Raw genomic sequence first — 25,430 nt, 5'->3', positions numbered from 1 at the left:
ATTGTGCATCCTCTAATTTACTTTTTGGACAGTGTAATAAAACTTAATGATACTTTCACACATTCTTTATTACATGTACATAATGTAATTGTGCACTTCTTATTTTACTTTATGATCTGTCTCTCATTTGGTGTTCCCCAGAGCAAAGCATGGGCTTTACTAATATAATCATATGGGAGGCGCGGGGATGGGTGGGTGGGTGTATATCACTTACTGAGCTCAGTGCTCACAATACCTCTAGTTTTAATCTTGTTTTATTCCACTCTTTCACTTTGTTCTGGGTATAATTTGTAGAGCGCTTTTAATATGAAAATCAGATTTTGTAACGTTTTCTTCATACTGAGTCAAAGCAAAGTATGAAAAATTAATTGAAGATCATTTCTTTAATTATGTATGTATATACTTCCCACATGTACCTGTAAAGTATCTTAACAACCCATGGACAATCAAATGAGCCATGAGCTCACTAGATGATAACCCCCCCCCCCCCCCCCCCGCCTCCTCCCATATGATTATAGTGGCAAAATTTATGCTTTGCTCTGTGAGACCCAAAATAAGTGTCAGATCAAGAATTAAGTGTTGGTTGTGTTAGAATGTGCACATGGGGAATTGAGGCGCTATTTTTTCATTGTAATGAATAAGTTTTAAAAATTTGCTTTATACTTTGTCTAAATGGTTGTGGTTAGGTTTTTATTCGTTTATTTTTCCTCAGATATTCATTGATTTTTGATTTTATAGAAAATAAAGTTTGCATGAATTGCTCCTCAAGATGAACGTGCATAAGGCATGGAATCAAAACGTTTTTTTAAAAGTTTCTGGATATGAAGAACAATACTAGTGCCTAAAATAACTAATTACTTGTACAAGTTTTTAAGAAAAAGGGCTTTAGTAAATATTGTTTTGAAAACAATAATTATCTTTAAACTCCTATTTTGATATCTAGAACATCGTCATTATCACATAACAAGGCAAATGATGTCCTAATCTTATATGCACAAATTTGTTTACTTCGTTTGATCACACTGAAAATTATATAAAGATATATACCATGCATAGTACTTGTACATGCATTTTCTTGTTATTTTTCCTATGGATTCGTTTTGAAATTCCTTTAAAATACTAAAATGAAATATTTTTTGGCGATCTGATGCTTTGCATCATTTTAAACTTTTGAATTTTGTATCACTCTAAAAGGGGACGTTTTTCAACGGGGGTCATTTTTTTTTTATAGGACGCACATATGAAATTATGACCCATGGGGTTCTTTTTCTACAAAAAATTGATTTTCTACGAGTGCGGGTCATTTTTGTCGTTGAAAAATGACCCCCGGTCATTATTCGATGGGGCCATTTTTCGTCTTTACACCTGATGCCTTGTCATAAAAATCGACTTTATTTGCACTGGATCACAAAGTTAGAACAAATATATTTCTCAAACATGTATATCTGAAAGCGATAGATGCGATTTGTTATCCAATACTTTGCATATTGCTATGAACATACAGCTGAATTTTAATTCAAATTGTCGAATATGATTACTTTTTGATTGATTAATGTAGTAAAATGTGATGTTCAAATGATAAAATCATGGAACATATCCTATAAATGTGAATGGATAGTAAACCTCGAATGTTCCATTTCTTCCTCATTAAAAATGAATAAACGACTGTTTAGACACTATGCTACACCATACCGGTATGTTAATCAAGAAAATTAAAAGAACAAACACAATGACTTTGAAGTTAATATTTTTCGATAGTATTGGATGGAATTCTTACGTAAGATGTTTTCCGAACGTTTCAGCTTATATCCGTGTTTATAAATTATTCCTGATCATGTATTATTTTATGTTATAAAGATCGAACGCCTTTGTCTTTCAATATTGAAAATTTACATGTTCATTCAAATTATGCAACTGAAGATATTTTAGAATAAATAAAAAAAATCAGAATGATATACACTGCAAGTGCATCGGTGCATTTCTCCCTGGAAAGTAAAAAATAAGATTTTTTTTTTATACATTTATAACATCTTTATACTTAAAAGTTTCCAGAGTAGTCCAAAGTAATCGATGTTAGACTGCTCAGTGAATAAGTCGATCAGATATTTGACCGCTTTGAGGTTTGTCTTAAAAGGTAAAAAGTATTACAAAACATTTTTAGCTGTTTGCTGGAGCAAACTGTCCACTGTCAAACTGTCAACTCCTAGAACTATCAACTGTTTGCCTTGCAGCGTAAAAACATAGAGAATTTGAAAACATAAACTACTGCGCACATTCACTTGTAACACTAATACGAGAGTCGTTCAATGAATAATGCAACATGTCATCTAAAAATAATAAAAGTACGAAATACATATTCTTAATAGTTTCAATCCCTCAGGGCATTTTCTGTTACCCTTAAATTTTTGTATCTATGAGCAGAAATCCTCAGCATACTCATCTTTAGGAATGCCCCAAAGACACTGATGAATATCATTTCCCATTTGATTACCCAATCTTCCTTTGATTGTACAATCTTCCTTTGATTGTTTTCATGTGTTTTGGGAATCAAAAGATCTCACAGTTGCTGCGATCAAGCTAATATTGGTGAATAAAAAGTCCTGTATACTTTTTTTCTTCAAAATCTTATTTATTACTCTAAGCGTATATGCAGCTGCGTTGTCAGGCACACGAAAAAAACCCTTGTTACCAAATTTCGGACTAAACCTTTGCAGGAAATCTATTCAGCTTTCCTTTGTGCAATTTGAAGATGAAACTTACCATTGCTAGATCTTCATTTGGATGTATGTACATGTTTATTTGACCTCGTTAAATACACAAAAACTAATAAAACTTATTTGGAGCCATTGCTTCCTTTTATCATATATAATGACACCATTTTCTCTGATTCCACATTTTTTTATCATTAATCTTATTTTACGACTACAGTGTATAAAAAAGTGCACCTATGTTTCGTCATACATTACGCAAGTTAATCAAATCTTCTATTTTGTTTAAAAATTTGTCTTTATATAAACCATTGGCACATTTAACGAATGTTCTCTTCTGAGCATTTGTGAAAAAATAGGGCACCTATCTAATTGAAAGATTGATATATATTTTTCCTTTGTCAGAATTCTGCAAATTGCTTTGACAATTAAATGTTCAGTATCTTAACAATGTCTTTCTATGAAAATAAAATTTTCAAATTTCATCTGGCACATGAAGTCGATTTTTTTGTGCCCCACAAATTTCAATTGACCGCATTGACTGTTATATTTGAACTCTTTTCTTTCTGAATTATTGAATCTATCTGAAAAGTATACAGCGTTAAAGATATTTTTTTCTACATGAGAAAATCATATCTTAGATATAAGGTTTACCCCAATTTACCCCGCAATTTTTAAATACGCTCTTAAATTCATCTTCTTGGATCATTTACAAACTGATTTCAGCACAGTGTAGTGGCCATCTTACTTTAAAAATGGATTTCTTCGCGAAGACAATATGAAAATTATGAAATTTTCTTTAGTTTAGGAGATCTTTGATAGAACTTTTCAAATATGAAATAATAAAATCAAATACCTCAATATGTATTATGATATACTGTGTATTATGACCCTCGTATAGCTTTGAATATTATTACCAATGCTTGTTTTGGAAATATATCTGATTAAAGTGTGGAATGAACGGTCTAGTTAATACAATTCTAAAGTACATACTTGGGTATTTAGATCCTTAATGATTTTGATGATTGTTTTGATGCTTTTATTAACAATTTAAAGTGGCAATTTGACAATATTTGTAATGTAGTGTCTTGGTCTCAAGGTCATAAAAAATAATTCATCACATTAATAATGCGATTGATAAGACAAAAATTAACAAATTATTACGATATTATTAATTGCGCCATGTCCCACAATGCTTCTACTAATGACAAGTGTGGGACGTTATAATTGTTCAAGGAAAAAGTGTTTTTTGACTAAAAGAAGGTATGCTTTCTTTAAAAAAAAAAACATAAAATTTTCTATACATGTATAGTTTCGATTGATTTGGAATTATTTTGAAAGCGAGATAACCCAGTCTGAGCGAATTATTTCCTTCCTTTGGTTCAATTAAATCCTAAGGCGAAGAGTAGTTATATTTGATCTTTCAAAACATTAATTTTAATGTTTTCATACCATTTTTGTTACATTTACATGTATAAATCATCAAATTAACCGCTGAATAAAAACCATTTTTCGAGTTAATAGCAATATTTTTCTTCTCTATATAATTGAGTTCAAAGACATTCAAATGGTCGACTCTAGAATATAATCACTATACATTCGTAAATTTTAGTACATCCCTTATTGGTAACTATTAGGCTTACATCATTTCGTATATTTTTTAGTGATTGTCCTTTCGAAATTCAGTCATACTGAGACGCCACCACTTGCCGGTGATGGGTTGTGTTATTTAGACCTATATTCGGCACGTAAGACATTTGAGCGGTGGGGGATTATTCGTGCCAGCACCTACTTCGATAAGGGACGTTTATGGCAAGCCCTTTTACTATTTATTCGGAAAATAAATTTGATCTTAAAATTACAGAGATATCTCTCATTTTAGAGAGATATCTCTTAAAAAATAGAGATATCTCTCAACTTTAAGAGATATCTCTTATTCTTACGAGATATCTCTATAAGAAAGAGATATCTCTTAAAGTTAGAGAGATATCTCTTATACTTAGAGAGATATCTCTTTTTCTTTGAGAGATATCTCTTTCTCCTTGAGAGATATCTCTTTCGTGATAAGAGATATCTCTGAACGTTAAAGAGATATCTCTAATCATTAAAGAGATATCTCTTTCAACAAGAGAGATATCTCTTTCACCTAGAGAGATATCTCTTTCACTTAGAGAGATATCTTTCCTATTTAAAGAGATATCTCTTAAAGTAAAAGAGATATCTCTCTAAGTTTATTTTAAGAGATATCTCTCAAAGTGAAAGAGATATCTTTCAAACGGGTCTAAATGAGATATCTCTGAAGCAAAAAGAGATATCTCTTAAATGCAAAGAGATATCTTTCTTCATTATGTTTATTTAAATTCCATTTAAAATGACTTCTCCCTTTACCGGAAGTAAACTTTTTATTCATTATTTCAAAAGCTGAGAAAATTCGGTCCAGAGTCTGTAAGTCTCATCACGTGACTCGCGAGATTTTACGATAATTTTCACTTCCGTGTGGTGTTGTGTATTGATTTCAGCGTGTTTCTGGGTTACACAAAGCTTTCGGGGGGAAATTAAATAGTTTTACAAAGCCGAAGGGTTTTCCGACTTACGATGGATGAATTTCATGTCATAAAAAATTAGGTGCGAGCGTCCACCAGGAATATTTCGATCGAAATACAGGTAAACAAATCAGCAGGTCCAGGAAAATCACTAAATTTAGCTATATAGCTTAATTTACCTATAAAGGTTTATTTACCTATAAAATATAGCTTTATTTAGCTATTTTGGAATAAGTTTCTGTTTTATGAAAAGCAGACAAAAAGTCGCATTTTAATTATGGCTGATATTTTTTTAAAAAGGTTTGATAAAAACAACCTAGGGCATAGATAGTAAAAGCATTGCCTCTTTTAAACACTTTTTAACCAAAAAATGCATCTCTATTGTTTGGATAGCTGGAAGTGCGGTGAGGCATGACTAAGTATGATTGCCTTGCATTGTGCTCAATTATCACCAATCAATTATCTTGTTGACCAAAACTTCTTTCCTTTGTTAAAGTAGCTGCTTACTCACAGATTAACTGTTAAACATAGCCCCAAAACTTTTAGATCTTTGATTGCAATTTTACAAAAGGAGAAACATTTTTATAAGTGGGTTTATGATGAATTGTTTTCAGTCCATTTCAAAGTAGAAAACTAATATTGCCTCATTATGCGACTTTTTGTCTGCTTTTCATAAAACAGAAATTTACTCTGAAATAGCTAAATAAAGCTATATTTTGTAGGTAAATAAACCTATATAGGTAAATTAAGCTATATAGCTAAATATAGTGATTTTCCTGGACCTGATCAGAGAGTGTCATCCGTTTCTTGTTTGTTTTGAGGGAAAATGAAGTGTTTTATGCTTAACCGAATGAATAGTTTCGAAATTATCTATTGCCTTAATGTTTTAACAGATTTCTCCTGAATCCGAGATGTTATTATCAGCTGATTAAGGAGGAGTTTTGTCATGGATGGGTACCAACGTCATATTTATGATATTGTGGCTGCATCACTTTTGTTTGGTCAAATTGGGTAATTTTTTTAAATTAGGGACCTATATACTATTAGTATATAAGTCCCTGTTTTAATATACTTTTTTTCAGTAAATTTTAACCTGCTTTGTATCTGTGGATTATTTTTTTGAGCATTAAATGTTTGTAGCAATTTAGAACTATTTCACAAGGATAAGATGTTCATATATTTTGCCATCTCTCTGCATAAAATAAAATTCAGATGACCATATTTCTCCCTTAGAGAGTATGTTCCCTGTTTATAGAACATGATTTATGGATTTTGGTCAATTTTCTGTCTGTTCAAATTCGCCTGCATGGCACAGTGGTTAGAGTGTCTGCTCTAAAGTAAGGAGTTGATCCTTACGTCATGAGTTTAAATCCCACTGTGGGATGTGGAGACCTGTCCTTGGGATGATACAGCATAATCGTGGCCCCTTGTCGGAGTAGAACAGGTGTTGGCACTAAAAATGATCCCTTCCTGCTCAATCAGTCAATGGCCCTGAGTGCCGAGTATAGGACAAAATTTGCAGCTCTCCACTGGTGTTTCCATATGAGTGAAAAATTCTTGAGAGGAACGATAAACAATATACAATCAATCAATCTGTCTGTTCAATTTATTCACTGATATTACACAACTGTATACACTTAAACTTATTTTATAGCAGAGGTACAAGAGAACCAGTGACAGATAAAAGATGCAGTTCCTAAGAGATCCAAAGTCAGCAGCACCTAAGAATAAACTGACTTTGAATTAACAGCATCCAAAACAATGCAAATCAAATACAGGTATGAAATTGATGAAACAAAATAATATAAGTTCTAAGACAAATATAAAATTCATTTTTTATAAGACATAGCATATATCAAATGACTAATATACTTGTCAACATTGGCCATCTTTAAAAATATATTTGTTTGATGTACTCCTACCCACTTTTATCAAGGTTGGTAAGTAGGTCAGTAGGTACCGGTAGTTTTTTTATGCCAGCTGCCATGATTATGGCCTGGGCATATAGTGTTTGTCATGTCTGTCTTCCATCTTTCTGTCTTTCCGTCACACTTTGCTTTTAGCTCAGTTCAAAGCCCAGTTTCAAAGAAACTATACAGGATATTTCATCAAACTTTGCTGATAGATATTGATAAGAGCTATGCAACTATGCAACTACATTAACATTTTTTACCCTTGACCTTTCCTTTGACCTTGATCGCCCTTTTCTTAAATTTGTTTTTAGCTCAGTTTTAAACATACCATTCAAGATGGTGTTACAGCAAAACTCGGTTATAACGAAGTTGCTGGGACCTATGAAATTACTTCGCTATATCCGTAATTCCTTATAATCATATAAGAAATTAATTGAATTTTTATAGCTGGGAATCCAAGATGACTTCGCTATACCTGTGAATTTGCAATATCCGTGTTCGTACTAAATGAGATTTTCTGTATAATCATACTTACCATACTGAAGAGAGCTTTTCAACTGAAACAAACATTTTTGACCTTAGCCTTTCTTTTGACCTTGACCTCAATTTTCCTGAATTAGTGTCAAACTTCATATGGTGATACATTCTGATGTAAGCAATTCAACTGCATCAACATGACCTTGACCCTTTATTTGACCTTGACCTCACATCTCTGAAATTAGTGTCAAACTTCATATGCTGATGTAAGCAATTCAACTGTATCACTTTTCAAGATATTCTGATCAAATTTCCTACGAATTTTCATGTTGCATTACTAATATACCCTCGGCAGGCATTCCTGTCCCTTGGACATACTTCTAGTTGTTTTTTTATGCCTTACAGTATTGAATAAATTGATAACTGTCATATTTAAAACCACAGACTCAGAAATCTGTTAATGTTTTCATTTAGTGAGAAAGACTTTGTATTTATAAATTAAAAAGCATCCTAAAAAAAATATGACACCTTATCATTAAATCATCTATGGAAATTAAGGGGGGGGATTAAAAATTTTTAAGTGCATCCAGAAAATGATTGCAAATGGGTAGGGGCTATTTTAAAAGGTCGGTCAGAGTACATAAAACAAATCATTTTTTATTGTTGGCCTTGGAAGGGTACCCTAAATATGAAAATGCAACAAATATTTTAAAAAAAATTTTAATGAAAATATTTTTTGTGTATAAAAAGGACAATTTTTATTCTGATTTTCTTGTAAAATCATTGATAAAATTTAATGAAGAAAGTTAAGATTTGTATGAAATGAATGGATATTTGTAAGATTTATAACTCATTATTTGTCAGGCACCTTACTGTTCCTACATTATTATCAGTTGCACATACAACTATGGCCTATGTAATAATTCAAATGACATGTTACAGAAATTACAGGTTTTGTCTGTACATCTGGCAATCTTGGGACAATACTGGATGGTTTTAATTAAGAACTGATCCAGCATGAAGACCAGCCATGTGCCTCACCTGTCATGACATCATTAAAAGGCAAGTGTCCCTATAAGCAAAGAATCTGACAAAGCAAAACCTTCATCTTAAAAGATTTACATTTAATACTTATTTGACTGGTAGTTTTAATTATTTTTTTTCATCTACGAAGCCTTTTATTTAGCATTTCTGAGTACTGGTATATGATTGCCATACTTTCCAAAACTTTTTTTTTAATGCTTTATTTTGAAGCTTTTTCCATATCCATATATATACAATGCACACTGTACAAACACAAGACAATTTTCACCCACTCACCATCACAATTGCACACACTCACACAGTGCACTTTCTAAACTTAAAAATAATGAGCTGTTTGTTAAACACTTATGCCCCCCTCTCCCCACATTGGAATTTTTTATCTAAGTCCAAAAAGGCATAACTCTGTCAAAAATGGTGCGATCATACCCAAAAGAGAACTTGACCTAAATATTCATCTGACAAATCTGTATACTAAATTGCATTTCACTATGTGCAACCTCTGCAAAGGAAATGAACGGAAACTGCAAGTAATTGGAATTTTTCTAAATCCAAGGGGCATAACTCTGTCAAAAATGGCACGATGATCGTACCCAAAACGGAACTTGACCTAGATATTCATATGATATACCTGTATACCAAATTTCAGTGGCAATGGTTGTGAAGAAAATGAATGGAAACTAAATGGACTGACAGACAGATACAGACTTCATTTATAATATGCTTACTCCACTAATTAAATTCTTTCAAAAGACACCAAGGTCAAAGACATTGTGACCTTGACTGTGACCTATATGCTAAAAATAGCTTTTTTTGAACTTTCGCCATAATTTTTGAATCATTAAAGATAGAGATATCATATTTGGAATGCCTTCTTCACTAATTAAGCTCTATCAAATGACACAAAGGCCAGTGAACTTGTGACCTTTACTTTGACTTTAATGTTATAAATACCATTTTGAACTTTTGCCTTACCTTTTGAACCATTAAAGATAGACTTCATATTTGATTTGCATACTCCACTTATTAAGCTCTTTCAAATGACACTAAAGCCAATGACCTTATGACCTTGACTGTGACCTATATGCTAAAAAAAACTTGTTTGAATTTGTTGCTGCCTGGTGCATAGTGTTTCACAAACACATCTTGTTTTGAAGTAGTTTTAATATTTGAATTTCTGTAGAATTTTATGTTACATATAAAAACTAAAAATATTTTTAAAATCAAAATCATTTTTATTTCAGTTCTTTGTGACAGTTGGATGATGGAATATTAAAGAATGGACATGGCTCTATAAAACTGCATCAGAGATCAATCATGGTTTACTTATAAATTGAAGAAAAACACTTTAACAGTCAAGCATCATTTGAAGCTACATATGTAACCGCTTTAACAATATGCCTGCTTATATAACTAAGAAAGCACAGTGACCTTTTGTACGTATGATGTTGGACCAGATCCCGAAAAAACTTCATGTACACTCATCACTACCTGCAAAGAATTTAACATTCTAAATGACTTGTATCAACACTTTTGTACTTCATCTGGCTTGTATTTTCAGTACTCATTAGCTTTTAGCTTCCTTCAAACAAAATTTCTTAAATACTAACTTGCAGGTGTAAAATATTTGAAACAGTTTGCTTGTCCCAAAATGAAATTCTGCCAATTCGCAGTGGCATGAGCAGTTGATTGATGTCACAGTTCCACCGGCAAAGTATTTGTAGCTGAATGGTGCGATGTAAAACACTTTTCACAAGAACATGGAAAACATCCTAGAAGTGAGCATCTACAAGAAATTAAGTGAATACTTTCTTGAATATTTTCAATTATAAAATGCTTGTGTACATCCTTTATATATATAAAACTATTTATGGATGTAACTACCAAATACACAAATTAAACTTCCTTAAATTTGTTCTTAAGTTTATTTATCGTGTATTAAAATAAGCATGCAATATTTGTTTTTGTTATACTGAAGGATTCAATGTTAAGAAAATGTTGTTCATTGAAAAAAAAAATGTGCAAACACTTTGCACAGTTAGCAATTTTTATGGAGAACCTACCAATGTGCATTTGCAATCATTGGGATTTAATGACAGGCACACAGTAGAAGAATTGTACTTATTAATAAATGTTTTTTACCAATCAAATTTCAAATTGATAATTTAATAAGAAAGCATATGACAAATTTAACTAGCATTATGGTCCATTGATTTACCATGCTATTTGAGCTTTTGTGGACTTGAAACTGAACTAGTAAGTTTGAAATATTGAAGTAAAGAAAAGTGCAGCCCAAAAATTTACCCTGTACCTCTGATTTAAAACGAGTGCCATCTACTTGGAAGTTGCCACACTCTTCATGAGTATAAGAATTATTGGATATGCCTCATTTTAACAGGTCTATACTGGTACACGGATGGCACATTCAGTCAAAGCATTGTCCCTTTTTCAGTACCTCCTGGATCCCTGTAAAATATAATGACAAATGTACATAAAATGTTCTACCATTGTATGGTGAATGTCCTATGGACCCAGTGCGGACCTGTCGGGTGACACCATTGGATAAATTGGGGATTGTTCTAGCTTTGACAAATAAGAAAATTCCTATTTCTAATACCTATTTTAAGAAAATAAAATGTCTTTTTCATAACTGTAAGAGTATTTGGGAACACAGGCACCTGAAGTATGGATAATACCCTCCACATTTTTTTTTTAAATAAAAAAAGGGGGGTATTATCCATACTTCAGGTGCCTGTGTTTGGGAAGGGGGTCATAAGGCTTTACAGTTAATATACTGATCGTACAGGTATGTTGATTAACGCAGGGGCGTAGCAACAGGGGGGGGGGGGGGGCTGCCCCCCTCCCACTTTTTTCCCAACCTAACTTATACAATAGGAAAAGTAAATTGAAAGCCTGGTTGCCCCCCCCCCCCCAACTTTTAGACTTTTAGCGATGTATCGAAAATGTAGTATTAGAACTGGCACTGAATTTTCGACTTTGGGCAACCCCCCTTTTTTTCTTTTCTTGTCAACTTTTCAGGTAGTAAAAATGTTTTCTCTGGCTGCCCCCCCCCCCCCCCACTTTCAAAAGCGATGCTACGCCACTGTAACGTCCTACAGTTAATATTGAAATTGAATGTATACATCCCTGTGTACATGAAAGAAGTAATGTTGGACGTTTTTATTTTTGGATTACTAAATTAATTAAAAAAGAACATTAATTCTATCAGGATTATGTTTAATCGACGTAGTAATCAACCATGTATTCCCGTGATCGATGAAATTGGGTACATGTATTTCCTATTTGTTTTTATTGACTTTGCATTAGAACTATATCCCCACCTCAGCTGTCCTGTGAGCTTAATAAATGAAATAAATATAATATGGAACCAATCATTGGGGAACGTTTTGGTTTGAAATCCTGTTACTTCCGCATAAAACAATAAAGCGTTGTTTACCTGTATCAATCAGTCCATTTTATCCTCTTCTTTTCAATAATCAGAAAACGAACGACTTAACAAACATTACTTCCTGTTTCGCTTTCGTTTTTAACGGGAGAATTAATTATTTTATTTAAAGGGTGATTGGAAAAGAGATATCTCTTTCATTAAAAGAGATATCTCTTTAGCTTAGAAAGATATCTCTTTTTGAAAATCTAAAGAGATATCTCTCTAATTAAGAGAGATATCTCTTTTAAACTTGTAAAAGAGATATCTCTCTAACTTTTAGAGATATCTCTCTCGCTTAAAGAGATATCTCTCTAGCTTATGAAGATATCTCTCTTACAAAAAGAGATATCTCTCTTTCAAAAAATGATATCTCTTTTGTTGAAAGAGATATCTCTCTAAAGTTTAAAGATATCTCTATTAGTAAAAGAGATATCTCTATGAGCTAAAGAGATATCTCCATAAGTTAAAGAGATATCTCTCTATGCTAGAGAGATATCTCTCATTTTGAAAGAAAAAAAAATTTCCGAATAAATAGTAAAAGGGCTTGCCATAGACGTTGGTTTATATGGTCTCGTTTGAAGGAATAGTCTCCTTGTTCCGCAGTTGGATTCGAATCCGCGACTATGGGATCAGCTTATTACAAATAAACTATGGAGAAAAATCTCTAACCACTGCACCAGGTAGAATAATATCGTTTTGCATCAATTTGTGTCAGTTTTATATTGTTCAGTTAGACGAAATATTCCAAAGCCAAAGTAAGAATAAAAAATGAAGGCTTTACAAGTCAGCCAAAATAATAGCCATTAATAGGATATACCTTCTAAAAAGATCATTATAATGATCACAGAATTGACGAATTTTGAAAGAAAAAGACGATTTTCCTGCAATCCTTCTAACTTCAACTTATCTGATAGAAGTCTGCCTCGGTTTGAATTAGTTCTAAAACATCTTCTTAAGGCAATAAACAGGTTAAAACAAAATTACCTACAAATAAAGAAAGTTGGCAATGGAAAATCTGAAGGCTTTTTTTCTGTCAAACAATTTAGTTGTTTATTAGCCCTGTCGTCTTCAGTCAATAGAACATCGAAATATAAACCTATGAACAAGCTTATTTTTTCCAGTGCCAGCTTCCCCTATTTATGAAGTACAAATGACATTGATCTCTCCTCACTGATAATGTTCACAAGAACATGTTTTGAGTACAATCAAATTTCAAACAAATGTAGCTTCCTAAAATGAAAATGCTGTTAAAGGTCTTCAGCAAACTGTTGAAAATGAGTATAAAGTTTGCAAATACAATCTTCATTGTATCTTCGAATTATGAAGGGTACATTTTATACCTATTTCAGGTTATTGTTTCTTTTTTATCACGGTTTACGCCGTTAAGTTTTTTGTGTCAATATAGAATATTTACCTCCATTACTTCGGGTCAGGTCGGTTGGGTTTAGGTAGATCCGTGGATTCTCTGTGATCTTTGCGTTTTGCATTGTTCACAGGATGAAAGAAATTGATTATTATTAATTTTCAGCTGTTATGCGACACTGATATTTGTAAATATATACTATGAAAACAAGGACAGAGATTTGTTAAAAATCATGTGTGTTTAATATGCACATATATGAAAGATAAGTTGACAATGCAAATCTTATTTCTTAGTTCTGTTAGTTGCTGAGGTTCGTGATATTAAACGAATAAATATACATTTCAATATCATGTGGTCACCGACATATTATATTGTTAAAATCGCAAAAGGATTACCAGTGCATTTAAATTCAACCCTTTCCTATCATACAATTTTATGAAAAGTAAAATACAAACAGTTTAAACAGTTTCTTGGATATTTCAATTAGAGAAAGATTGTTAATCGCTTACATTTTTTCAAAGCTTAATGGCGGTATACCAGAGATTTAAAAAAGTATTTACTCTGAAAACGAACAATGAATTAGATATGAGTAAGACAAATAGACACTTTAATGTTTACCTTGAATTATCAAACGAGACTTAAACTGTCTTCTTCTTTTCTGGTTTCTTTCATTTTGACAGTTTGAGGTAACAGAAAAACTTGATAGATAGTAAAATAGAGAATCTTTGCAAAGTAATAGAATGCATAAGGAGAAAAAGAACTGTTTGCAATGGGTTTTTTTTCGTTTAAGGAGCATGATTTTAAAACTACAATCTTTAAACTTATAATTTTAGGAAAAAATCACACGTTTAATGGAATGTTTGTATTTCATTCACAGTTTGAAGACATATTCGCTGGAAATTTGTGCAATAATGTTTGGGTAAGTGCATAAATTATTCAAAATTTTCTCAGAAAATGATATTTATCTTAGACATAAAATTTTATACGGATATTTAAAAAATAATTAGAAAAGGTTAATCACGACTGCATTTCGAGATAATAGCAATAACATTTTTTTTCTTCATGATTTATGTAGATAAGCTGAAAAATGATTGCAAGGTAAGTGAGAAAATTCTGTAAAAATTTTGTTACAGTTTTATCTAAAATTTCATAGAAAAAGGTATGTCGTTTCAAAATCAGTTAAAAAATAATTATATATTAGTCAATGCATCAATTTGTTTTCCATAGTAGGAAAAATTGAAATATATGAACATCATTTAAAACAAATAATATCCACTTTTTCCTTATTTAAAGACGTTTTACATGTACAGCTGCATATATCGAATGATTAATATGAAAGTAATCTTTCATGAAAATCCTGTACCTAAGTTTTCAAACGATAATATTTTACTTAAGGTTCCCGTAAAATCTTTCAAAAGGACAAGATTTGATGATACTTAAAAGTTTGTCAGACTAAACCATTAGACAATGGGTTTCTGTGTGCTTTCACACACCTTTTAAGAACATCACAAATATTTAAAATCTTGTCAAAGGTTTTTATAAATCCTTTCCTTTAAATCATAAAAATAAAGAAGAGATAAACGACCCGTAATTCGCATGGAATAAATGAATATAATCTGATTTATGACTAATCATTTAAAAGGTGGACGTTTGCCATTACAGGGTGGGTTAAAAGTTTTAGCAATAAAATAGTTTATTATTGTGATAAAAGTAGTGACAGAAAAACGATAAGACTTTTGATAGATTTATAACCTTTAATTATTTGTAAACGAATGTGTTTATTTAGTGCTTAAATCTCGAAAATTGAGTTGAGTATAACAAGAATGTAATATAATGTGAAAGTAAAAAAATTCTTCTAGCGTTCTTTATTATTTTTCATTAGATTATTATTTTATCAATATGATATCCTTTAGCTTTCCAGTGTACATTTTTTATTTTAAAATGATTTGGCAAAATAAACACATAATCAGTCAGTAAAATTTATATCACAACTACTTTTAAAGTTTTCTTTTCATCGTCGACCTGTGAATGAAAATTAGTGCCTTTAAGAAATAAAGAAAATTTTAAATCAAATTCTTTTGAATAGACCTGTAATCATAAGGTTAAGATCTTACTCTTTCCGGGCGTTGTTTTCTTGCCTGTAAAACAATAAAATAATTTCAGATTCATTGGCAACATTACAATGCTTTAGGAAGTCTATTTAAAATAATCACTTTTGAATCACAATGTTAAAGTTGTTATACCACCCAAGGATAAGGTCTAAAGTTTCAATATTATTGTCTTGGAAGTAGAAAAGGAAAAAATATATACAGGTATAGCTTCTATTTTTCATCTTCAATTGCTTTGAGAATTTTTCACTATAAATTATCTTTCCATTAAACAAGTTTTCACACAACATTATGAAATATATATATTGATCAACACACTTATGTTCTTTTACGGATAAAAAAATATTATGGAGATGTGCTTTAACTTTGGAAGTTATTTACATTTAATACAAATTTGTATTTCTTTCAAATTGATATTATTATTCTGTTTATTTAAATTTGTCACTGTCACACTTGTTATTTTATGCTATCAAAGAAAAATATTACACCATTTTATGGAAAATCAAATAGCTGTTACATTAACAATGGAAAAAATATGAACAATCCATTTCTGAACAATATTTCCAGTTAATCAATGCATCATATTCTAAATTGTATCAAAAGAACATACATCATGTTCAAAGATTTAATGAAGGTTAACAAGCCAGTATCCTTTTTAATTTTTTACAGAATTTTGATCATGGATGCGTCTTCTAGTGTGGATTTGGATGCAGGAGGAATAGCAACTCCTTCCATGTCCTCCGCACATGGATACGCTTTCGTCCCCTCCCTCCATCTGATGACGGAAGTGGAGGACCCCCGGGCAACGACATCTATCAGTGTTTACTCCAACCCGATAATCGGTGCATCACCCGCTGTCATGGGGTATTCATTTGTGCCACCATTTCAACTAATACAGGAAGTGGATTCCAAACCAAACACGTCCGGGAAGCCTCCGACACCAAAGGCAAGCTCTGGTTTGTTGATGGAGAAGACGTTCTACAAGAATATTTCGAACACCTTACCGATAAAAATTAAGTAAGTTTCACTTTCAATAAGTATTTTGTCATTTATATATTGGAAAAGTGAAAATAAGAGTAACCTATTTTTACTGATGTGATGTATCGTAAATGTTTGTATAGATGACATTGCGTTGACCTCACCACAGCTAACTTAAGGTGCAACAAAAATGCAAAGACATGCAATTCCTGTGTCATTTTTATTGTAATTAAAATAATCAATGAACTAAAATATATATTTTTTACAATTTTATGCGAATATGTATATTTGTAGATTCTCTTTCAGAATTTAAGTAGCCTAAAAATAAACTTGCAATAAAATTAAAACAAATTTAAGGATTAATTTTTAAAACATATGCCTCCAAGGTCCTTTGCTTTCAAGCAGGGTTCAAATGGACATTTTTATCCAAATTGCAAAAGATAGTAAAAACAAATGAAAATTGTAGAAAAATATACATTTATTTTGTATAAAATCAATTTCGTAAAATTTTAATTATCGTAATACAGATCATGAGTTTAACAATATAGCCTCAAATAACAACACGAAATAATTATTTTTTCTTCTGACAAGTTGAAGTTTTAACATTATGCATGTATTAAGTTGATTAAACCATGTTCTTTCTAACAAACCCCATTCAAATCAAATACGTCTGACATATAATCTTTCATTAAATAATTCCTATGTATTTATCCTGAACAGGTCACTAAACGTTTATATAAAAGAAATTATATGTATTGCATTACTTTTTTATGGGTAACCCAAACCTTAGCTTTTAATTGAGAGTACAAGATGACTCTTAGATAGCATAAGGAAAACCTCAGACAAAAATAACATTTATTTAGTTACTTCACCATAATAATACTTGAATTGTCTTGCATCAAAGAAGTCGGCTCTCTTTCAATGGTATCGCCAATCTCTGTATTCTAAAGGTTTCAATCCTATCAGTGCAGTAATTGTCTACATAGGTTAATACAGACAATCAAATATTCGAAACACCATACTTAATCTACACCAATCCATGTTTACTATACAACTAAATACATTTAAATCCTCTTTCAACAAGGAACACAGCACTATTAGGGGTACACATATCAACAAAGTTTGGTCGCAAGCCCAGTACATAGCGTTGAAACATTAGCCTAAATACTTATCAATAACATGTCAAAAATTGAATACAATCCATTAATTAAATCAACAGCGCATGTAAATTTATCGATAATGAAGATATAGGATTTTGCTCCCAAAGACGCCTGAAATAAATTATAACGAAACTGAGCTACCCAGATTATATTTTAAATTCAATCCGAGCTTTTGTGTAATTCGTTTTGATCTGAGTCAGGGGTTACATAGATGCTTAATTCATGTGGCGACAAAGGTCCCCTCACTGGACTCTTAATAATGAGTTTGCACAACTGTTGCCTGCCCCAGGTTGATTTTGGCACCCGTTTCAATAATGACTTCTACCATAAGGAATGTTATTTGTAGATAGGAAATGTCAACACTGCACACCAACTTTGCATTGTATCGAAGAGAACAACAAGTGGTGAAAGAATCGCTTTTATGTTTCATTAAGGTTTTCTTGAATTAAGACATTCGTTTAACAAAATGGCAGATTTAGGCTTGGAAGAAGATTTTGTGTGGCAATATAGAATTCCTGACTTTGATTCACTTAGTTTGGGGTAAGTTACAAATTAGAGAGACGGTTGTTAAAAGTCATCAAATCGTGTTCAAAACCTACCGCATGGAATGTTATGAAAAACATATGATTTGATAAATTGGTATTATTTACCCTTCATCATCTGTTAAAAGATGTTTTTCTGCTAAAAAATAAAAGTTCAAACTTGGAGCATTTGCTACACGTTGTCATGCGTTGTTTGGGATGGAGTGGTTCGGTTACATGACTGTTTGATTCCTGTTAGAAAGGATTATATGTTACGCTATTTGCATATGCCATCTTAGTTTAATTAATGCATGTTCCAGAGCCTGCTAAAGAGGGTTAGTTTTAGCTTAGACGGATTATTGGTTGGTAATTTTTATTTTTTAAAATTTGTATATTAACATTCTCGTGAGCTATGCATAACAACTGAATTTTTCAAATTCAAGAAAACACGACGACATACATACATGATGTGAAGCCATGTTTTAACGTTTACTGAAAAAAAAATGTAAGATAAACGAGATAAAATATTTGAAGATGACAACAACACCCCACATCAAATTCAAGGAAACAATAAAATTTCTAAAGTTTTAAAAAATCACAAAGTTTAAAAGTTATTGTTCAAATAATATAAACTTTCTCGTTCATATCTACATTTTCACCTTAGGAGTTTTCAAATCGATAGATATAAGATCTCAGCTCTTTTGAAAACTATCAATGTTTGAATTGTGTGATCCACATATATAATGCATTGTTATCTATCTATATGTATATACATGTATACTGCGATTTTGCAAGCAGTAAAAAGAGAAAATTAGACTGGAATATGATCTTCTACAGATCTGTATCACGAAATTGAATTATAGTAGGTAGTAAGAATCGAATTGGCATCAAATAATGATGATGTCGAACATCCGTTCAAATTTTTTTGGTCTAGTTACAAACTTTCATAAATATCTTAAAGGCTGTGACTTTCAAGAGAGATATTATATGTAGTTATGAAGACAATATTAATCTATATTATATCGCCTCATATCTATTTTTCACATAGATGCTATAAAAAGATCGACGAGGAATAAATTAATTGAATTTCTATATTAGAAGAAATTGGAAAAAAACTTTTCCCAGGATTATTAACATATAATAGGAAAAAATCGCACGGGGAGAATCAATATGTTGCAATTAGTTTCTGAGAATAATATTGACGGTTTTGTTGAAGTCTGTAAATTAAGTTGCCGTCGGTGAACATGGTTGTTTTATTTGCTATTGGCATAAAATACGAGGATTTTTGCCGCGTACGAGCGAAAGCTATTCAACCAATATACTAGTAATCAATTGTATAATTTTCATATAATAGGATATATAATATAATGTGAAATAAATTAAACATAGGTATGATCACTTTTAGTCTTTCAATCTTATTTCCCTTTTCATTAAATATAATTGGAATTATGATACAATTTTATTCTACCACATTACAAATAAAACTAAATGTTGTATATAAGTTATAATGAAAATAATAAAAGAAAGATTCGTAGCAGCACATGATGAATATGGAAAGAAAAATTCAAAACATACGAATATTCACATTCAGTTGAATGTGAAATGTATTGACAGTTACAATGGGTTCAAAACAAGATTTTGTCTCTTTTCTTAATGTAAATCACATGCATGGTCTACAAAACCTAAATTTAAAGCACTTGTCCGAAGATTCCATACTTAAGTGCGCATGTACTGTAAGTGAAAATGAACTCACTTTTTGGTTTCGATTTCAAAAACCAAAAACTATTATTTAATTTCTGAAGTATTGAACACTCTAAAAATTCATTAACAAAAATATCTTTGCAAAAGGTTTGCTTATCACAATTACTACATATCATTTTCTACATCGTCTTGGCGTTCTTTGTTTGAAAGCAGGATTCTGCCAATTAACTTGTAAGGCAACCGTCTTAGATATCCGCCTTGGTGCATGATTTTCCATTTAGGGAACATTACTGATGACAGGACGTTTATTGATTGTGGTGGAAGCAAGGCGGGAACCAGTTCCACGGAGACTGTATACAATAATTTTCAATCATAAGGTCCAAATAGGTCGTTAACAAAGTAAATTAAGCTGTTACGCCATTTCTGAAAGGGTAGCCTTTTATCCTGCAACGGGCGTTAATTCGTAGCGTTAACTTATACACTGTATATAGATGAAGATTGTGTATTCTGGTAAGGGTATGAGATGTTATATTTAGTCACAAGGCATAGGAAGTACCTTTAAAGATAGAATTAAGGCCAACTTTTTTCGAATTGGATAATGCTTAATTTCATGGTACGTATCCATATGTGTTTATTGAAATTTGCTCAGCTGGTTTTTTTTTTGTCAAACACAGCATGTTTAAAACCAAAAGCGGTTTATTTCAAGTTTATTCTTAATTATTATATTCTAATTAAATCATTTTCCGCTATTGTTAATGAAAAACGGTTATTACTGAAACCAAGATGCTTTGTCAGTGTCCTGTATGTTGTAATGTAAGGTGTAATTTTCTTCTGCGCAGCAGTTTTTCATCATAAAAATGCACTCATTTGCTTCTTCCATGAAAAGTATTTTAGATTTCCACCCACATTTGAAAAGAGGAAAACGCTTTTCACAAAAAGTTTACGTCACTTGAGTTCATTGTATTTCTGCTTGCAAGTTATAATTTGTCCTTATATATTCATTCTGGAAGTACCAGGTGATGTAAAAGAATTATACCGTTGTTGTTTTTTTTTACGAATTTGAAGTTATTCAGTCATTCCAGTACTTAAAAGTACTAACTCAGAAGCTTGTGCAGCTTACTTCTGTTTTAAATTTGTGGACGTGGATGTCTGTTTTGACAAACAATTATTTATCATCAATAAGATAAGTAGGATAAGAGAGCAAAAGAATATGAATAAGGAAGAAACTCGTCCTCCTTTAATTTGACTGAGTTTTATTATTTCCGATATAGGGTACAAAAATAAAATGTGTAATGATAAGCTTCATTGAGACTTACTTCTACGAAATGCACAAAAATGAAAACAGCTTTATTAAATATTGATATAATAATATATCAAGGTCATATAACATGAGAACTTAAGAAAACACTTTTAATGCTCAAGAATGATACGTGCAAAATATATAAAAGGTTTAAGAAGATGTAAAATTATCAAGCTTAAAAATGCAATAAATTTTATAACAAAAACATAAATATATTCATACAAGTACCACTATATCTTAAAAAGGAATCTGCAACAAATGAGGAAAAGGGCGAAACGAGTTTCACAGTGACAAAGCATTATTGAGAAGCAGTTGTTTTCTGTGACAAGTCTTAACGAAAGGAAATGTGTTAATTTTGATCGTTGGCGCATGGCACTTTGATTGTAGGGTGTTTCCGATTGATAAGCCTTTACCTTTAAAACTGATTATCCTGGATTCTGGATTTGACTTGGCATTGTAGAAAGCTAGAAACATATAATGGTATAGCCGATATCGTAGCATCTAATTTTAAGGAAACCTTATGTTACAAATTCAAGTTCTTGCTACATAGTTATGTTTTTTTTTATCACGGCAATCGCTTTTACATTTAAGCTCACCTGAGCTGAAAAATTAAGTGTGATTTTCTGATCTTATTATATTCTGCCCATCGTACGTCTGTCCATCTTTGTATCTAAACTTTTTCAAAATTTTAATTTTCTTTTTCAAGAACGATGAGGTCAATTTTTTGAATAACCACTGGATTAGAATGTTGTACTTTACTGAAAACATTATAGTGGTAGAGTGTATTTGTTCAAAGCAAACATTTGTCCCTGGGGGTAGGTTTGGAAACAATTTGCGCTTAACGTTTCACTTAGAAATATATTGAAAAATAATCTTCTTATTGATCACTTGACCAGGAAATTTGAAATTAATATGAAAGTTTCATAAATAAATCAAATTCAATTTTAATATAATTATGAGCCTTTAGATAGGACAATGAGCAATTGAAGTTTATTTAGGAAGTAGAGGAAATACGGGGGGAAAAACTATAACAGTATCTCTCTCGAAAACTTCAAGGTCAGATTGTCATATTTGTATTGTAGCATTCGTTAGAAAATTTGATTCATTAATATTTGCTCTGTAGTGTAGATTTAAGTTTGTTAAAACCATGGGGGAAGGGAAAGACGACAATGAGTAATCAAAATTCAGAATGAATACACAGAAAAATCTTTCTCTCAAAAACTGTAAATCCAATGTCAAGTCAAAATTATCGTGAAACAATTTATCATGTATTTCAATTTTTCTAGTTTGTTCTGTTTATATCCCTTGGGATAAGAGGAAGCTAAATTATGTGATCAAAGGTTTACATAGTAATGCAAATGGGAAAATCTCATTATGTTGGATCATAATGACTTAGGTGAGGGTTGTGGCCCATTGTTACCAACATGCTAGTTTTTATTGAAACAAAGATAAATTATATTGATTAAAACAGTTCTATTTTTTATTACTTGTAGGCAAATTTCATACAACTCAGATGAATTGGAGACTCCAAGGAACGGTAGTTTGTCTCAAATGTATCGGAAAACTCCCCGTATGCAACAAGAATTTGAAAACTGGAATAAAGACATTGCAAAACAAGTTGATCATTGGATGAAAGACAAACCTGCACAAAGTGGTTTTTACAGTTCGTTGTCAACAAAAAGAGCTCCACGTTTTAGCAATTCGAATATTGTTAAAAGAAAGAAACTACAGAAGAAACGGTTGAAATTAAAAGATTTGGATGACACAAAGACATCAGGGGGTTCTACAGTGCGCGGTTCAGATTCAGATTTTTCAGTGGATAGTGAAACTTTTCGTAGCAGACGATCATACAATGGTCGACCTCCTTTATCCAAATCTTTTCCCATCAGTAAAGACGCCCCAGATGACGAGACCTCTGTCTTTGGGAGCATACATAACGAAATTGAATTTAAGAAAAGGTACCGAAGAATGTTTGATCTTAACAAACACCTTCAGTTTGTTAACTCGACAAATGGACTCATGGGGAAAAAGATTTTCAAAAAGACACATCATCTTCCACCCATGAGCACACAATTACAAGAGGCAAGAAAACCACAAAAACTTGAGTGTTCTGAATTATTTGCAATCACAACCGTGCAACAATCAAACGATCCAAGTGAAATAACAACATCATCAACTCAGAAAGTATTCACAAGTACCGAGACTTCTGAACTTTCTGATAACAGTGTTTTTGGACAATCCCAGTCAAGTTCAAGGGATATAGGTCAAAAAGTAGTGGAAGCTGAAAAACATATCAACTTTTTACGACAAACAAACAAACCCTTCAAACCAGAAGTCTTTAAATTCGGAAAATTACCAAAGATTTCTAATAATAAGGAGGTAAATTCAGACAAGGATAGATACTCAAGTAAAGAAAGCATGGACAGCAAATCCATTACAACTCGTCTGAATGACTCTTTGCAGAAGTGTGCTTCTTGGGTATCTGAAACAGATTCCGTGAACGGTGAATACGCCGAAGTGCGGGAGATGAAAGTGACGATTAACATAAAGTATAAATCCGCAGATAAAGGAAAGACGAAAACAAATGAATTATCTGGAGGTCTAAAAGACAATGCAGTGAATTTAACACCTTTCGATAAGACGAAAAATATGACTGAAATTACTGAGCATGAACATTTTCGGGGGATGTTAAGTGAATAGTGATACCTTTCGATAAACCAGTCATATCTTTTCAGTGGTTTAGAAAAATTTCTTAAGTTAAGTTAGAATTTGTTTGAAATTCGAGAATCAGTAACTGACTCCAGGTAAAACGATCAAATATTAGAGTAAAAAAAAACACTCGAAAGCCTAATTTAATCAACAGAAAGAGAAAACATCATATTTATTCATAAAAGGTGAAATAGATGGTGTTGTTAGACTTTGTTATACAAATAAAGTTGCAAATGTGATTGCATTAAGACTGAAGTAATGTTCAATCTTTCGATCATTTCAAAGTTAATGTAAAGTTACATAACTAGAGCTATATTAAAATTAGCTGTTTTATACTCTTGCAAATTTAAACCCTAGAACATATTATACAACATATAACAAATCATCTGCATACTAGTATTCCAATCAGCTTAAATAAATGTGGTTGTCAAAAGTCCTTTTTAAGTTTAAAGAAGACATCTTTTTTCGCATTTATAAGGTTCCAAAAATTCCTTCAGTCTTATTTGTGCATTATAGATTCAAGTTATCCACTAAGATAAACCAGATTATGAGTAACAAAATTCATTCTATTTCACTTCATTTATAATTTCTGTGGCATTATTTCACAATTTTAACTGAGAATAAAACATGCATCCTTGAAAAACTATATTCTTAAATCGAAAAAAACAGTCATGTTAGGTTAAAGGATGGCCTCTGCACGAGGATTGAATCTTGGCCGCCCTGTCGAGCGAGTGTATGATAGGGGGTCGGGTTTCGATTTTCGTATAAAGTAACCGGTACATGGTGACATCTCTGTAAACTGAATACCAGAAGTCCTTGAAAGAGACGTAAAACAACATCTCATCAATTTAAATCAAATCCAACAACATATATTTATTACATATGTACTGTTTCTTCGCCTAACTTCCTACAATTGAAATTAAAGCCAAGGCTCTTTTGAAAAAGGCCTTCAAAATCAAGGTCCCGTATCATGGTAGGAGTTGGCACGATCGAGATCCCTCATTGCAGTTGGAACAAAGTATTAAATTATGCTATGTATTCTTACCAAAGATACACAAATTTAGGTAGGTGGTATTTTTTAGAGGTTTCCATTTCAGATCTTGTAAAACAATTCTTTGTTAAGATTTTAGACCAAAAAATAAATAGCCATCAAGCAAGGCACTCAAGTTTATTTCGGTCGAAGTGGAGCTGGTGCTTGAAAATCAAGTCCATGACCTGATCACTCCCCACTCAAATACAATGTATAGGAAGAAATCAACACGCCCTAAATAATAATAAATTTCGTCAATTTGTATCTGGTTGAAGTTTACATCTCATAAAATAATTCAGCTCCGGTCTCGTGTTAAAAGTCCGAATCGGAATGGAAGATTCATGAATTATTATGCATCAGCCATGATTTGACCAGCAATTCAAATGAAAAACTCTTATGACACCTGCACTTTCGCTCTAAGTGCCGAGTA

General features: G+C 31.8%; 1 protein-coding gene across 3 annotated transcripts; it reads left to right on the top strand.

Annotated features, from left to right (window-relative positions):
- The first annotated feature begins 14,349 nt into the window (after positions 1 to 14,349).
- On the top strand, positions 14,350 to 23,964 carry LOC134236144 (uncharacterized). 3 transcript variants are annotated; one of them, XM_062718317.1, is made up of 4 exons: positions 14,350 to 14,412; positions 14,569 to 14,591; positions 16,271 to 16,618; positions 22,755 to 23,964. In XM_062718317.1, exons 2-4 carry the CDS (start codon positions 14,581 to 14,583, stop codon positions 23,959 to 23,961), a joined length of 1,566 nt encoding a protein of 521 aa, XP_062574301.1. In that variant the 5' UTR covers positions 14,350 to 14,412; positions 14,569 to 14,580; the 3' UTR covers positions 23,962 to 23,964. The 3 variants fall into 3 exon arrangements, with proteins under 3 accessions (XP_062574301.1, XP_062574302.1, XP_062574303.1); XM_062718318.1 differs by lacking the exon at positions 14,569 to 14,591 and having other exon boundaries at positions 14,388 to 14,412; XM_062718319.1 differs by lacking the exons at positions 14,350 to 14,412; positions 14,569 to 14,591; positions 16,271 to 16,618 and adding an exon at positions 17,637 to 18,279.
- Positions 23,965 to 25,430: the final 1,466 nt, after the last annotated feature.

The sequence above is a fragment of the Saccostrea cucullata genome, unplaced genomic scaffold (genome assembly GCF_032062105.1).
Source record: "Saccostrea cucullata isolate Sc308-1 unplaced genomic scaffold, CSIRO_AGI_Scuc_v1 ctg765, whole genome shotgun sequence".
In the NCBI taxonomy this organism is placed as follows: Eukaryota; Metazoa; Mollusca; class Bivalvia; order Ostreida; family Ostreidae; genus Saccostrea; species Saccostrea cuccullata.
This window is presented reverse-complemented; position numbering and strand designations above follow the sequence as displayed.

Bases quoted from the DNA above. Each gene is read 5' to 3' on its own strand.
- LOC134236144 (XM_062718317.1), top strand. The intron at 16,619-22,754 runs GTAAGTTTCACT...TATTACTTGTAG, and splicing joins ACCTTACCGATAAAAATTAA to GCAAATTTCATACAACTCAG.